Source organism: Leucoraja erinacea, chromosome 3 (genome assembly GCF_028641065.1).
Source record: "Leucoraja erinacea ecotype New England chromosome 3, Leri_hhj_1, whole genome shotgun sequence".
NCBI lineage: Eukaryota > Metazoa > Chordata > Chondrichthyes > Rajiformes > Rajidae > Leucoraja > Leucoraja erinaceus.
In genome coordinates this window covers 91,582,104-91,597,478 of record NC_073379.1, presented here as the reverse complement: position 1 = coordinate 91,597,478, position 15,375 = coordinate 91,582,104, and the positions used below count along the sequence as shown (strand labels likewise).

At 41.8% G+C, this 15,375-nt stretch overlaps 1 protein-coding gene across 6 annotated transcripts in view; it reads right to left on the bottom strand.

Annotated features, from left to right (window-relative positions):
• Positions 1-1,356: 1,356 nt before the first annotated feature.
• trim36 (tripartite motif containing 36) overlaps positions 1,357-15,375 on the bottom strand; it is a 103,104-nt gene continuing 89,085 nt past the window's right edge. For all 6 annotated transcript variants that reach the window (XM_055633177.1, XM_055633178.1, XM_055633179.1 and 3 more), the window contains 2 exons: positions 6,100-6,397; positions 1,357-2,330 (listed from right to left, as the gene is read on the bottom strand). In XM_055633177.1, the coding sequence (XP_055489152.1) occupies positions 1,985-2,330; positions 6,100-6,397 (644 nt within the window). In that variant the 3' untranslated portion in view covers positions 1,357-1,984. The remainder of the gene's footprint in view (positions 2,331-6,099; positions 6,398-15,375) is intronic.

Here is a 15,375-nt window from a genome sequence, read left to right as displayed (position 1 = left end):
CATCCCATTTCCCCCCTCCAATTCCAGACCTACTCCCCAATTCCCCGCCGTCAGTATAAGGAAATGGTTGCTGGCCAAGTGCAACAGACCCTCTAATTACCTGCTTCCAGAGCAGAGAGCAATTGGATCAGGGGCTGTCAGAAGAAGCTCCCACGCTCAGGTTAATCATACTGCCCTTATTTATTGCTGTATAATATATTAGGAAAACTTCCAGCAAAGTAGAAGAAAAAACGCATCTCTTCAGAACAGGCTGAGGAACGAGGGAAAGCAGATTTAGGGCATCACATTTTCACCATTGACAGGTGTAATCGCAGTACAGCAATAACGCAGAGGAGTTGTCACATCCCATACCTCTGTAATGATGGTCACTGGCAGTGATAAGAAGAGGCATCTTCAGCTAATTTCTCCTTAAAATGTTCCACCTTGTGAACAATTATGAGCACATTCATTGTTTCAGACGAATGCTCTGACACTTTCAGAAATTAGTAAAATGAAATCTGAAATCTTAAACGTACCATTTGTTTCATTCTTCCAGTACAATGAACAGTTTCATTGTTTAGGTGATATAAGATTTCAAGATTCATTGATACATTAGAGCCCTCATCATATAAACATATTCAAGGTTGGCCTGGATTTATCCATCAACCTTGGGTGTTGTAATTGTTGTTATCACTGAATTACCATAGTTGAGTTGAGTTTAGACTTTAGAGATACAGTGCGGAAACAGGCCCTTTGGCCCACCGAGTCAGAGCCAACCAGTGACCGTCTTTGGAGTGTGGGAGGAACTCAGAGATCCCGGAAAAACCAACGCAGGCCATGGGGAGAACGAACAAACACTGTACATAAAAGCACCTGTGGTCAGGATCAAAACCGGGTCTCTGGCGCTTGTATGGCAGCAGCTCAACCGCCATGCCCGTAGAAAAAATCTGTTCTTTCGTCAAATCATAACTCAGGTGTTGATCCTGGTCACTCTGCTTTTGACTCCCGCATTTAATTAAGCCACTGGGAGAGTTAAGAAACAGCCAGAATACATGTCACTAATTCAGTCTTACTATGATGCCTTCACATATATATGTTGTGGATCCAACCTTCTGCATGAACTCTGCTCTCACTGTGAGCTTGCACTATGTATGCTTAGAGATCTTGTGTTCATTGATATGAATGCTCCTGAATGAGTGTAGTGTTTTGTTACAGTATTTTAACATATCAGAAAAAAAGCCACACACGTGTATTTTCACGGAATGACACTTTGGTCAGATTTTATAGAGAGTGTGACTTCACTTTTGATTGGTAGCGTTGTGGCATATTGTGAGAATATCAAACTCAAGAGTCAAAATCAACACAACTCCCTGCAGCTGGATTTAACATTTTACTTTGAAAATTTTAAATAGCAAACTGTGATTTGTGGCTGCCTCATATACATTAACAAGATTATTAACACATTTCCGTCACATTATTTTCTTTTCGTCAAGGTGTGTGATTCTATTTGCACCAAAAACAAAGGGAAGCAGAGGGGAAGAAGGGAGTGAAGAATTCACAGAGCATTAAGGGCCCGTCCCAGCTGGCAATTTTTTTGGCGACTGCCGGCATCATTGACTGACGTATCAGGTCACCGAAAAACTCGCGGTGTGACGCAGCGTGATGACGTATTGACGCACGGTGTTTTTTCAAGTGTCGCAACATTTTTTCTGTCACCGCTGGATTTTGAAATGTTCAACATCTTTTGGCGACACTGATATGACGCTGGCAGTCGCCGAAAAAAAATCGCCAAGTGGGACAGGCCCTTTAGGCTGCCCACTACAATTTTATCTAATCAGTGAATGTGTATTGCACAAATTATACTGAGAACCAATCACGTGTAGAATTACGTCGCCAGGTTCTTACAAGCAATGCATGCCTTAAAGTGCTACAAACAGGGGAAACAAACCATTTTCCTAAAAGCTTTTTTCAAATTCATGGAAAGAAGCCTCCTGTCAATCAAGAATTAAGAAACTAGATCTTTCGTTATAACTAATTCCTCCAAATGTACTCCCCCTCCTCCCATTAACCCAAAGGCCGGGTACATTGTTCCAGAACATTCCACGCGCCTCTCATACAGACACTGCATATTCTCTCCATCGTGGAAGCTGACTTTCCCTTTGTCATAGTCCAAGCAAATGCCAATCTGATTGGGCATGGATAGGTAGCGGTCACATGAGTCTGTGCATGAAGTGGAAGGACTCTTTGGGATGAAGAACTTCCTCATTCCTATGGTAACAAAAGTGAAAGGTTGGGAGTGTTCCAAAGCAATATCTTCACTCCCGCTGTCGTGACCACTGTCATGGTCATACCTGTGGGAGACAAGAAATTATTTTAGAGAAGAGAATTAGCCAACAAAATATAACTCACATCATGAAAAGAAACACACAGAGTGCTGGAGTAACTCAGTGGCAGCATCACTGGAGAACATTTTTTAGTTGACGGTTTAAGTTGGTACCCTACTTTAGACCTGAAACATCACCAATCCATTTTCTCCATAAATGCTGCCAGACCTGCTGCGTTACTCCAGTATTCAGTGTAATTATTTGTAAACTAGTTACTACAGTTTCGTTTTAGTTTTAGTTTACAGACAATATGCGGAAACAGGCTCTTCGGCCCACTGAGCCCGTGCCGACCTGTGATCACCCCGTACACTAACACTACCCTACACACCAAGGAGAATTTAGAATTCTTACTGAAGCCAATTAACCTACAAACCTGTACGTCTTTGGAGTGTGGGAGGAAACCAAAGTACCTGGAGAAAATCCACATGGTCACGGAGAGAACGTGCAATCTCCGTACAGACAGCACCCGTGGTCAGGATCGAACCCGGGTCTCCACCGCTGTAAGGCAGCAACTCTACTGCTGTGCCACCATGCTGCCCTGTTCCTAGTAGCTATCATTGAAATTCAGTTTTGAATATCGTGGGCTGAATGTATTGTTACCACAGTCTCTTCTAAAATAGGTGTCTTGGCACTTGACCCAGGTCTGCCTGGAACTTGCATCAGACAGGCCATGGGCATCCTTATGGCTCCATCGGATTTTTCCCTGACAAGTTATGGTCAAATTGTTCCTGGTTTCTTCCTATAGTATCAGCAGAATGAGTAAGATAGTCTTTGCTTGTGTTAGCAAACAAAGCAAGGCACGCTACTGTTTACCAATCGGAAAATTGCAATAAGACTGTTGGTAGTCAGTAGATTGATTGCATCCCACTTTGTTTACACACTCTCACGCTGCAAACAGCGAGGTGAATTGCACAGAATAACTTTCCATCATTTCACCCTTCAGGTTCATCTCCAGGAAGTCGAGATCAAATATGCCCGTAGTTCGCTCATTTAACTTTGTGATGTTTAACTTTATCTGCTATCTTATTTAAAGAAACAATAAAATGAAACCACTTCCAATTGGTAGAAATGGTTATAACTTGGGTCTGAAGAAGGGTCTTGACCCGAAAGTTCACCCATTCCTTCCCTCCAGAGATGCTGCCTGTCCCACTGAGTTACTCCAGCATTTTGTGTCTATCTTCGGTTTAAACCAGCATCTGCAGTTCCTTCCTATACATAACTTGGAGTTTGTGCATTCACTCCTCTGCATATATTCCTCTGGTTAATTTCCAGAATGTGTTCTATGAAGCTCAGACCCCTCATAATCAGGACACGAATAAGAAAAAAAAGCTCCAGAAGCTACAAAGAGCAATGGATTTGTCTAATTGATGATTGTGTTCATTCAACAAGGAAATATACGCTTAAAATACTTTAATTTCATCAACAGGACCTCTTATCTACTTCGTTGGAGACCTTTGACATTTCTTTAATTGAATTTTATTGGACTTCGATGTTGTATCTTTGCACTAAATTTAGTAACCTTTATCTTTGCACAGTGGACGGCTTGGTTATATTCATGTGTAGTTTTTGTTTTACTGGATGGCACGTTAACAATAGCTTATCAATGTATCTCATGACAATAATATGCAAAACTAAATTAAAGTAAATAAATGTTGAATGAATGTCAGAGAGTCACAAGCTACACTTTTGTGAAATTACTAACGGGAGTTTAGCATCTTAGGCAGTCATTTTCAGCTGACTTTGACAATTTAAACTGGTGATTAGGGCTCCCTGGAGGATCAGACTGAAGAAAGGGTCCCTACCTGGAATGTCATTCCTCCATTTCCCTCCATAGATGTTGCCTGACCTGCTGAGTCCCTCCCGCACTGTATCTTCAGCTCAAGGTTGCAGCATCTGCTCTCTCCAGCATGGAATCCCATGGCACTGAGGAAGGCTGTCGCTACCTCCACCAGCTTCTTGAAAAGTCTCCCCAAATGTTCCACTGCCAAGACCCTTTTGTGCCCCACTGCAATTTTTGCTCAGATATAAAGCCAATTCCATTTTGAAAGCTACCAATGATTCTGTTTCCACCTCCCTTTTCAAGCAGAGCATTCCAGTTGACAGAAGCCAATGCACGCAAATTTTAGTCCTCATCTCCCCGCTGATTATTTTGGCCATTCACCTTAAAACTGTGCTGCCAACCCGCTGACCAGCAGTCGCAGTTCTGTATTTATTTCATCAAAACCTGCCATGGGTGGTGGAGGAGGCAGATAAGATAGCAAAGTTTTAAGAGGCTTTTAGATAGGCATGTGGAATGCAAGGAATGGATGGATAGAGTAGCTGGGACATGTTGGCCGGTGTGGGCAAGTTGAGCCTGTTTCCATACGGTATCACTCTCTGACTCTATGATATGGATCATTTACAGGCAGATAAAGTTCATTTATCTTGGCATTATGTTTAGCACAGACCCTGTGTTGGGAAAGGCATGTTCCTGTGCTGTACTTGTCTATGTTCTGTGCTCTATTGCAGCCAGAGTTGCTGTTGGCTCCATTTGTATACCTCTCTGTGACTTAGGATATATCCCATTCAGACTGCTTTTCTGTGAGTTCTGCATCACTGCACATGTTCGACTGCTGCTACAATACTGAGATGCTTTACTTGGTGGAGTTGGATGGAAACTGGATACTCTGCCTGACTCCACAAACCAGCCGACCTGCATGCACCCACTGCACCAGATTGCCAGCATCACCTCATCTTTCCCCCAACAATTATATCTTCTCTTAATTCTGAACTATAGCACAGAACAAAAGTGAAGCATGAATTCAATGGGTTTACTCAGTTCAATAACATGGGCCAACAGTAATAACTATTGCAAACTTTCAAGTAAGGGTGGCATAGCGGTACAGCTGCTGGTTCACAGCGCCAGAGACCCAGGTTCGATCCCGACTACAGGTGCTGTCTATGCAAAGTTTGTATGTTCTCCCTGTGACCACATAGGATTTCTCCAGATGATCCCATTTCCTCCCACATCTCAAAGGGGTGCAGGTTTGTAGGTAAAATTGGCTTCTGCAATTGTCCCTTGCATGTAGCATGCAAAAGTGCGATAACATAGTGTACAAGTGATCGATGGTCAGTGTGGACTCTGTGGGTCGAAGGGCCGGTTTCTATGCTGTATCTCGAAACTAAACTAACTCCGTAATTTTATTGATGGCGGTATGGACAAATCAATAACTGGTTTGCTTCAGGTTTTAACTGAAAGATAATTTTGGTGCAGAGTAGAGCCATTATATTCTCGTTCCACCTCGTTCCAGCTGTCCTGTGTGTTTGACAAAAACACTCAACTTTCAAAGGACGACCATGATCACAATTTGAAAGCCCCACACTATATGTATGACTACATTATGACTAAAATGCCCCAGAAATAAATATTTTTTTAACATAAAGGTATCTTACAAATAATATTTATTGAATAAAACCTGCCATGGGGGCTAACTGCCACTGTGTTATCCTGATTTCTCATCTGAATTACCGAGGAACATCAAAGGAATGAAGTGAATGACAATTATTTGCTACTTGGTCACGGGCTCTGCAGTGGGGTGCTGGACAAGACAAAGACCTGAGCAAATTCCCCTGTACATTTGGTGCAAAATACAACTCTCTTATACAAACCTTTCCAGAAAATGTTTACAACCACTATTCAGGCATGTACATAACTAAACAAGCAAAATCAAGCACTCAGAATGTAAGTGATGTAAACCTGGGACTGTTGATATCCCGTGGACTGTGAAACCACTCCTGCAGCTTGGCATCGGACACCACGCCTACTTTCACCAGATAGGAGGATGCATCCACACGGAAGGCCCAGTAGTATTTCCCTTTTGTTATTCCCGTGTCTCCCGTGATGAAGTCCAGAGACATGTAACTTCCGGCCATAATCCGCTCGGCACCCAGCAGCAGAGGAAACCCAGCCACACTCTCCACAGAGTCTCTTTGTTTGTTGAGAATCAGGTGATCACTGTTGTAGCCGCAATTCGCATCAAATAAAAACCTAAAAACTGTAATGAGGTTAGAGAAATGGTCAGAAACATAAAACCATATAACAATTACAGCACGGAATCAGGCCATCTCGGCCCTTCTAGTCCGTGCCAAACACTTATTCTCCCCTAGTCCCATATACCTGCGCTCAGACTATAACCCTCCATTCCTTTCCCGTCCATATAACTATCCAATTTATTTTTAAATGATAAAATCGAACCTGCCTCCACCACCTCCACTAGAAGCTCATTCCACACAGCTACTACTCTCTGAGTAAAGAAGTTCCCCCTCATGTTACCCCTAAACTTCTGTCCCTTAATTCTCAAGTCATGTCCTCTTGTTTGAATCTTCCCTACTCTCAGTGGGAAAAGCTTATCCACGTCAACTCTGTTTATCCCTCTCATCATTTTAAAGACCTCTATTAAGTCCCCCCTTAACCTTCTGTGCTCCAACGAATAAAGACCTTATTCAACCTTTCTCTGTAACTTAGTTGCTGAAACCCAGGCAACATTCTAGTAAATCTCCTCTGTACTCTCTCTATATTGTTGACATCCTTCCTATAATTAGGCGACCAAAATTGTACACCATACTCCAGAATTGGCCTCACCAATGCCTTGTACAATTTTAACATTACATCCCAACGTCTATAAATGCACTGATTTATAAAGGCCAGCACACCAAAAGCTTTCTTTACCACCCTATCTACATCAGATTCCACCTTCAGGGAACTGTGCACAGTTATTCCTAGATCCCTCTGTTCAACTGCATTCCTCAATTCACTACCATTTACCATGTACGTCCTATTTTGATTTGTCCTGCCAAGATGTAGCACCTCACACTTATCAGCATTAAACTCCATCTGTCATCTTTCAGCCCACTCTTCCAAATGGCCTAAATCTCTCTGTAGACTTAGAAAATCTACTTCATTATCCACAACACCACCTATCTTAGTACAATCTGCATACTTACTAATCCAATTTACCACACCATCATCCAGATCATTGATGTACTTGACAAACAATAGTGGACCCAACACAGATCCCTGTGGCACCCCACTAGTTACTGGCCTCCAACTTGACAAACAGCCATCCACCATTACTCTCTGGCATCTCCCATTCAGCCACTGTTGAATCCATCTTGCTACTCCATCATTAATACCCAACAATTGAACCTTCTTAGCCAACCTTCCATGAGGAACCTTGTCAAAGGCCTTACTGAAGTCCATATAGACAACATCCACTGCTTTAGCCTCATCAATTTCCCGAGTAACCTCTTCAAAAAATTCAAGAAGATTAGTCAAACATGACCTTCCAGGCACAAATCCATCTTGACTGTTCCTAATCAGACCCTGTTTATCCAGATGCTTATATATATATATCATCTCTAAGTATCCTTTCCATTAATTTGCCCACCACTGATGTCAAACTAAAAGGTCTATAATTGCTAGGTTTACTCTTAGAACCCTTTTTAAACAATGGAACAACATGCGCAGTACGCCAATCCTCCGGCTCTATTCCCGTTTCTAATGACATTTGAAATATTTCTGTCATAGCCCCTGCTATTTCTACACTAACTTCCCTCAATGTCCCAGGGAATATCCTGTCCGGACCTGGAGACTTATCCACTTTTATATTTTTCAAAAGTGTCAGTACTTCCCCTTCTTTGAATCTCATAGTTTCCATAGCTACTCTACTTGTTTCCCTTACCTCACATAATTCAATATCCTTCTCCTTGGTGAATACCAATGGAACATGCATAAGAGCATGTTCCATTTTTATAGACAAGCAGAATAAAGCTGGTAGTTTTTGTTAGTTTTCGGACCGTATGTTACAAGGTTTCATTATCCTCTGTGCTCTTGTCCCAAGCTATCTTATGTTTCTCTCTTAAAAATTAACTGCTGGAGGATTTCCGCGGGTCAGGTAGCATCTGTGGAGGCAAATGGTTAGACAACCTTTAGGTCGGGTCTCTTTTTCAGATTGTTTCAGGACATAATTGTGGTGGAGAAAAAGATTGGATACTCTTAATCTCTCAAAAGAAGCAATATTGTTCAGATTGAGTGAACTTAATCATTGAAACACAAGGAACTGCAAATACTAGTTTACAAAACAAACACAAAGTGCTGAATTAACTTAGCAGGTCAGGCAGCATCTCTGGAGGACAATCTCTGAACAGGCAACGTTACCCCCAGAGATGCTGCTTGACCTTCTGAGTTACTCCAGCACATTGTGGGTTTTTTTTATTAATCATAGTAATATTCTCTTTTCTTTGAGGTCAGGTCAGACCAATCTGATGTCTGTTTCTGCTCAAATGCTGCTTCAACTGCTGATCCACACCAACACTTTCTGTTCTTTTCAAATCTCCAGCACCTGCAGCAGTTTGTTTTTATATTAAGTTCATAGTTATAAATTGCAGGTCCCCATAGTTGGAGCACAGTTTCATCTTTTTAGACTTTAAACTTCAGAGATACAGCGTGGAAACAATCCATTCGGCCCACCTAGCCGACCAGCAATCACCACGTACACTAGCACTATCCTACACACTGGGGCCAATTTGCAATTTAACCAAAGCCAATTAACCTGCAAACCTTAAGAGTGTGGGAGGAAACCAGACCATGCCAGAGGAAATCCACGCGGTCACAGGGAGAACATATAAACTCTGCACAGGCAGCATCCGTGGTCAGGATCGAACTCGAGTCTCTGGCCCTGTAAGACAGCAACTCTACCGCTGCGCCACTGTGCTGCCCTGCGCTCTCGTGGGGAGGCCATAAGGCTCTTCACTGAAAAAAAGCCATTCACAATCTGATAGAGTTGCACTGCGTGAACTTAGACAAGCCCTGCCACACAAAAAACATTGCTTTAACACCTGGCCTAAGCTGGTCGAAACTATCTATGCCGTCAAATACTTAAAACACATCATTTACATGTTTGATATTACTCCAAAACATTGAGACTCACTCAGAAATGTATTGAAAGTTAAAACTAACAAAAAATAAAATTAGAAAAAAGTTATTAAAAGAACACCTTGAAACATTTGAAAGTATTTTTAAAAAGGCAAAGATATTCAAATACAATGTTTTAATAAAATAAATCTGAATGAACTAACAGTCACAGGTCCCTCACAGTCATTCCTTTGCATTGAAATCAATAATGAAGCAGACCCGACATCAGATCAAGTCTCCAGCAGGATGTCCGTGGAATTCCTGATGAAGGGTCTTCCACCTGAAATGTTAACTTTAGAGTTTAGAGATCCAGTGTGGATACAGGCCCTTTGGCCCACCAATCCACACTGACCATCAATCACCCCTTACACCTCCTACACACTGGGGATCATTTACAATTTTACTGAAGCCAATTAACCTACAAAACCTGTATGTCTTTGGAGTGTGGAAGGAAACCGGAGCACCGGGTGAAACCCCACACAGTCACAGGGAGAACTCACAAACAGTGTACAGACAGCACCCATAGTTACGATGGACCTGGGTCTCTGGTGCTTCAAGGCAGCAACTCTACCGCTGCGCCACTGAGCAGCTCCTTCTCTATTATCTTTCCACAGATGGGGCCCGATCCCGTTGAGTATTTCCAACAGTCTGTTTTTATTTTATGTTGTCTGTAAAGTTTCCTCATAGAGCATTTAGAAAAGCTACACCAAGCTGTCAATTGCAACCTCAACACTTTGACATTGGCAAGTAAATTCTATAAAGTTACTCCTTGTTCTATGGGAAATGCTAGCAATTTCTTATGAAATCTATTAGAGTAGCTTTAAAACTTTGGGACACTTCTGGAATGTCATGTTCCACCCAGGAACAAGATGTCGTGGAAACAAGCTGGTCATCTTTACACATTAATAAAGCTTTTTAACTTCAATCATTCTAGCCTTATAAATATTCAAACAAATGGCATTTGGTTCAGGAACTGCATCTTCGAATAAAGGATCCCAAACCTGAAATATTCCCTTTGCTCCATAGATGCTGCCGCACCCGCTGAGTTTCTCCAGCACTTTTGTCTACCTTCGATTTTCCAGCATCTGCAGTTCCTTCTTGAACAATATTAATTGTTTCTCTTTCACCAAATGTTACCTGACCTACTGAGTGTTTTCAACATTTTCTGTCTTTACTTTTTTTGATTGCCAACAGTACCCAGGCAAATGTGCATCATTTACACAAAGAACGTAGCATTTCCTGAAATATGCTGCACACATGTAATGTATTATATGCCCGATCATAGGGCCAATGTTGAGGAGGCGTTGGAATAGTCGAGTGGGCAGAGTGGGCCGCTGGAGGCCCTGAAGCAGCCTGGAGATCCATTAGATCAGGCACCGCTCCAACTGGCCATGGACCTGGCCTGACCTGTGGAACAGACATGGCCTGCAGTGGCACAGAATGGTGGAGCAGCGGTAGAGAACATCGACACATTGCCTGGCAAGAACGAACCAGCAACTCTGGCCGAGTGCCGCCACAGGGACAACCAACATTTACAGCCAAGTTCAGACTCTAACAGTTTTTTTGCATTTCAGATTTGAAGGGTACAAGATGTTGCCTGAAACGTGGCTCTTGTGTACTGACTCAATGTGGTCTCCTATCTTACACTCTTATACTTGTATGATTGTGCCTAATGCAAAGTAGGATTTTCACTGAACTGTATGCAAAAAATTGAATTTTGCTGATATGGCCTGATATGGCAATTCCAACGGACAGAAATGTGTGAGGTTGTAGAGAGTGCTTCATCCATCATGGGCACAGCCCACCTCACCATCAAAAGCTTCTCAGGAAGTGGGCAACTATCGTCAAGGGCCCACAATCTGCCCAATGCCCTCTGTTCACAGTCAATATCGGGCTGGAGGTACAGAAGCCTCAAGTGGCAGACCACCAGGTTCAGGAACAGCCAATTTCCTACAACAATCAGATTCTTGAACTGACCTGCACAACCCTACGTCAGCAATGAAACACCTCTTGCACCACCATGGACTTGTTTTCTAATTGGGTTTTGAAATAATGTTTTGTCTTTTTCCTTTTACCTGTCTTGTATAATATATGTATAATTAATGGTTTGTGTATTTGTCTGAGTATGTAATGCTGTAATGCTGCTGCAAGCCAGAATCTTATTGCACCTGCACCTCAATCCACCTGTGCATATATGACAATTTACATATGACAATAAATTTGAGTTGAAGTAAAATGGGCAAGAGCACAGACCAAGAAAGAGAAACGGAAGCGGTGTTGAAACATTCAAAGCGTCATCTTGCTGAAAAGAGTGACGTTTATGACATTTGTCAATCATCTACTCTGAGGCTTTTATTCAAGGAGTAGCTCAGTCTGTGAGAAAACAAGGAAGACAAGGAATGGGTCCATTTTCAAAAGAAAAATCGACTTAAGATGATTCACAAAATTGGTGGTAAAATGTAAGGGCCTAAAAAAAATGTATTAAATATGGAATTAGTTGGGAGTATTGAGGAGCCACAACCATAGGCCTCACATCAACAGGGCACAGAGGGAAAGCAACCACATGCTGCACACACTCAGAAGGCGAGACATCAGATTTTGACGAACAGATTGTGACGAGGGTCTTTGGTAAGTATTCCGTAGTTGTCTGGATGCAATTTCATTAGAAAATCTATTGTGCTTCAAACAATATATCTGTACCCAAGTCGCTTGGCTTAGCTTGAATCTAATCTGGGAAGTCAAAAACATAAATACAAGTTGCTAAATCTTGCACTGTAGATGAGAACTGAAAGCAGAGCTGATTAGCTGAAGGTTGCAGAGCAGTCCATTTAATGCCCACTGACCCGAACTGTTTACAACTGCTTTGCACCGGGGTGGAGGGACAGATCACACTGCTCTTCCTTAAAGTACTGTGAATAGTCTGAGGCAGCACCAGTTAAATGGTGAACTTAAGCCTAACCAAGATAATTGTCAGACACGATCAGTCTGTGGTGGGTGTAAGACTTTATGGCACATTTTAATTTTACAAAAGAACAAAGAAATTGCAATGCAAGAACTTGCATTGCAATCAAGACAAAATGTTGGAACTACTCCATTAATCAGCGAGTTTTTATAAAGGGAAAAACTGGGTTCATGTTTTAGATTGATGACCTGATCAAAAGTCACTGACTTGAAAAGTTAAGTTTGCTTCCCGCTGACCCGCTAGACAGTCTCAGCTTTATTTCAGTAGGTTGCCAATATTTCATTTTTCTTGTTATAATTCATCAGATGTAATGCCCTGGGTCTTAAACAGTCACTGTTTCTCTCTCCAGGTTCTCCATGAATTTAAGGGGCTGGTGTTTGGTTTGTGTTGTTACAGTGTGCAAGCCCTTTAAGGTAAACCTGTTGACATGTACAGAGTGTATATTGACTGTGTCCATCAAAGAGGAAGAAGACTTCAAGGAGCATTTCAGTTGGATCTAAGTTGCTGCATTATGTCATTCTGTAAATAAGCACACAAGCTCCTGTGCAGGGCTGCACTGCCTGAGTCATCGTTTGGAAAGGATATTAAGCAACTGAATCTAATAATCAAGGAAAATTTATCCCTGGTGTCCGCACCAGTATAGCTCTCTCAATCAACACAACAACAATCATTGGGGCATTATCTAAACAAAACAAAAAATGATGGGGAGCCAAATGACCAAAAGCGGAAAAGGGATAGAGAGCAAGACAGACTTAAGGAGGGAATTATTGAGCAACTTAAGGTAAGGCTTAAATCGGGGATGTTGAAGAAGAAGTCAGAGATGTGGATGGGGCAAAACCATGGAGAGATTTGAAAGCAATTGTGAGAATTTTTAAATCAAGACATTGTTTCATAAGGAGTCAATGTAAGCTGGCAACCACAGGTTGAAAGCGATTCAGTGCAGGTATAGACAAAAGCTATATGGTTTTGATTGACCTCGTATTTATGAGATGGAGAATGAAGGATGCCCGCCAGCAGTGCAGAGCAGTAGTCATATCTAGGGGGAACAAAGGCATGGATGGCGCTTTCAGTAGCAGGATATCCTGTGGCAGGTACACAAAATTGCTGGAGAAACTCAGCGGGTGCAGCAGCATCTATGGAGCGAAGGAAATAGGCGACGTTTTGGGCCAAAACCCTTTTTCAGACTTCAGACACAGATATCCTGTGGCAGAAGTAGGATCAGGCAATGTTATGCTGATGGAAGTTGGTGATAGCACAGTTATCGGATCCAAAGTTCATCTGTGAGGATACATGACACCACAGAGAGCAGTCTGAATAAACAGATAATGTTAAGCTATCATATTGCTGTTCATGGAACTTTGCAGGGTGCAAAGTGGTCATTATAATTCTCTACAACAGTCTATTCTTCAAATGTCACATTAACTGTGACGTGCTATTGAATTTGCAGAAAGAGAAGAAACGATGTCATGATTGCAATGCCTGTACTACTTTGAACTCTAATCTGAAAGCAATCATTTAACGAGGTGCTTCTTTAAAATCTTTAGGAAAATACAAAATTAAGTCCACGTTGATCATTCCAGTCGAGAAATGCCACAATACTTCAGTAACTAGTTTACATTGCACAAATCAATTACTTTGTTAGTAATATCAAATTGTATCAATTTACTTACTTGGTAAATTTCAGCAATCATACAAAAAAGTTATAAATCACTGAGCCACCTTAAAGAAAGTGAATGCTGATTTTACAGAACAAAAACATATAGCAAAATACATATAAACAGCAATAAGGAGAAAATATTTCTGACATGCTTTTTTTAAGTATGATTTCACGGAAAGCTACATCGCAAGATAATTGTTTTTAGTTTAGCTTAGTTTGGAGATACAGCTTTGAACCAGGCCCTTCGGCCCATCGAGTCCGTGTCGACCGGCAATCCCCACACATTAACACATCATCCTACACACACTCGGAACAATTTACACATGCACCGCCAATCAACCTAAAACCTGTACGGCTCTGGAGTGTGGGAGAAACCGAAGATCTCGTTAAAAACCCACGTGGTCATGGGGAGAACGTACAAATCCTGTACAGACAGCACCCATAGTCGGGATCGAACCCGGGTCTCTGGCGTTGTAAGCGCTGTATGGCAGCAACTCTACTGCTGCGCCACCGTGCCTCCCCATGCCCAAGGTGGCTTAAAATGCATAAATATGGGATAGAAGTTAAAAAGCTGCAAAAAGCTAAGTGGAAATATCGAAGTAAAAATGATGTCAGGTAAACAGCTCTCTAAAACGTCATATTGTGGCACAGGTTTAATTTCTCCTTTCTGAATGGCTGTACTTACAAGTGAGATAATGTGGGGGCTGAATGCAGATTGTCCTCATTCAATAAATGACACATGGCAGGGTAAAGGATAAGGAAAAAAAAATCTAGAAGCTCAGAGTGAAAGGGCAGGTGAGGAACACAATGAGATTTGCAAGCATCGTGAATTTAAAAAAGCACAAAGAAAATTAGAATGAATTTAAAAAGGCATTAGAATAAGCACAAACTTTAAAAACAAAAGCTAGAAACAAATCTACATAAACAAACCTGCAGATTTTTCTAAAATCACAAGAAGTTTCTCAGAAAGGGAAAACAAGCAGGCTATTGTTCCCCACAAGTAATTCCTGGGCTGTTGCCCACCAGTGGCTGCAGACTCAGGTTTTATAAGTGTCACACATGAATGCAGGGGCCATTAACTAAGACGTGTGGAGCTGAAGTGACCCACTTCTGCTGTGATGGTCTATATATGTCTGGTCTATTATGCTTCTTGTTATTGATTAGTGAAAGTAAAAAGAAATCCTTGAGAAGTGAACAGACTGATTCCTGGGATGTCAGGACTGTCTTATGAAGAAAGACTGGATAGACTTGGTTTATACTCTCTAGAATTTAGGAGGTTGCGAGGGGATCTTATAGAAACTTACAAAATTCTTAAGGGGTTGGACAGGCTAGATGCAGGAAGATTGTTCCCGATGTTAGGGAAGTCCAGGACAAGGGGTCACAGCTTAAGGATAAGGGGGAAATCCTTTAAAACCGAGATGAGAAGAACCTTTTTCACACA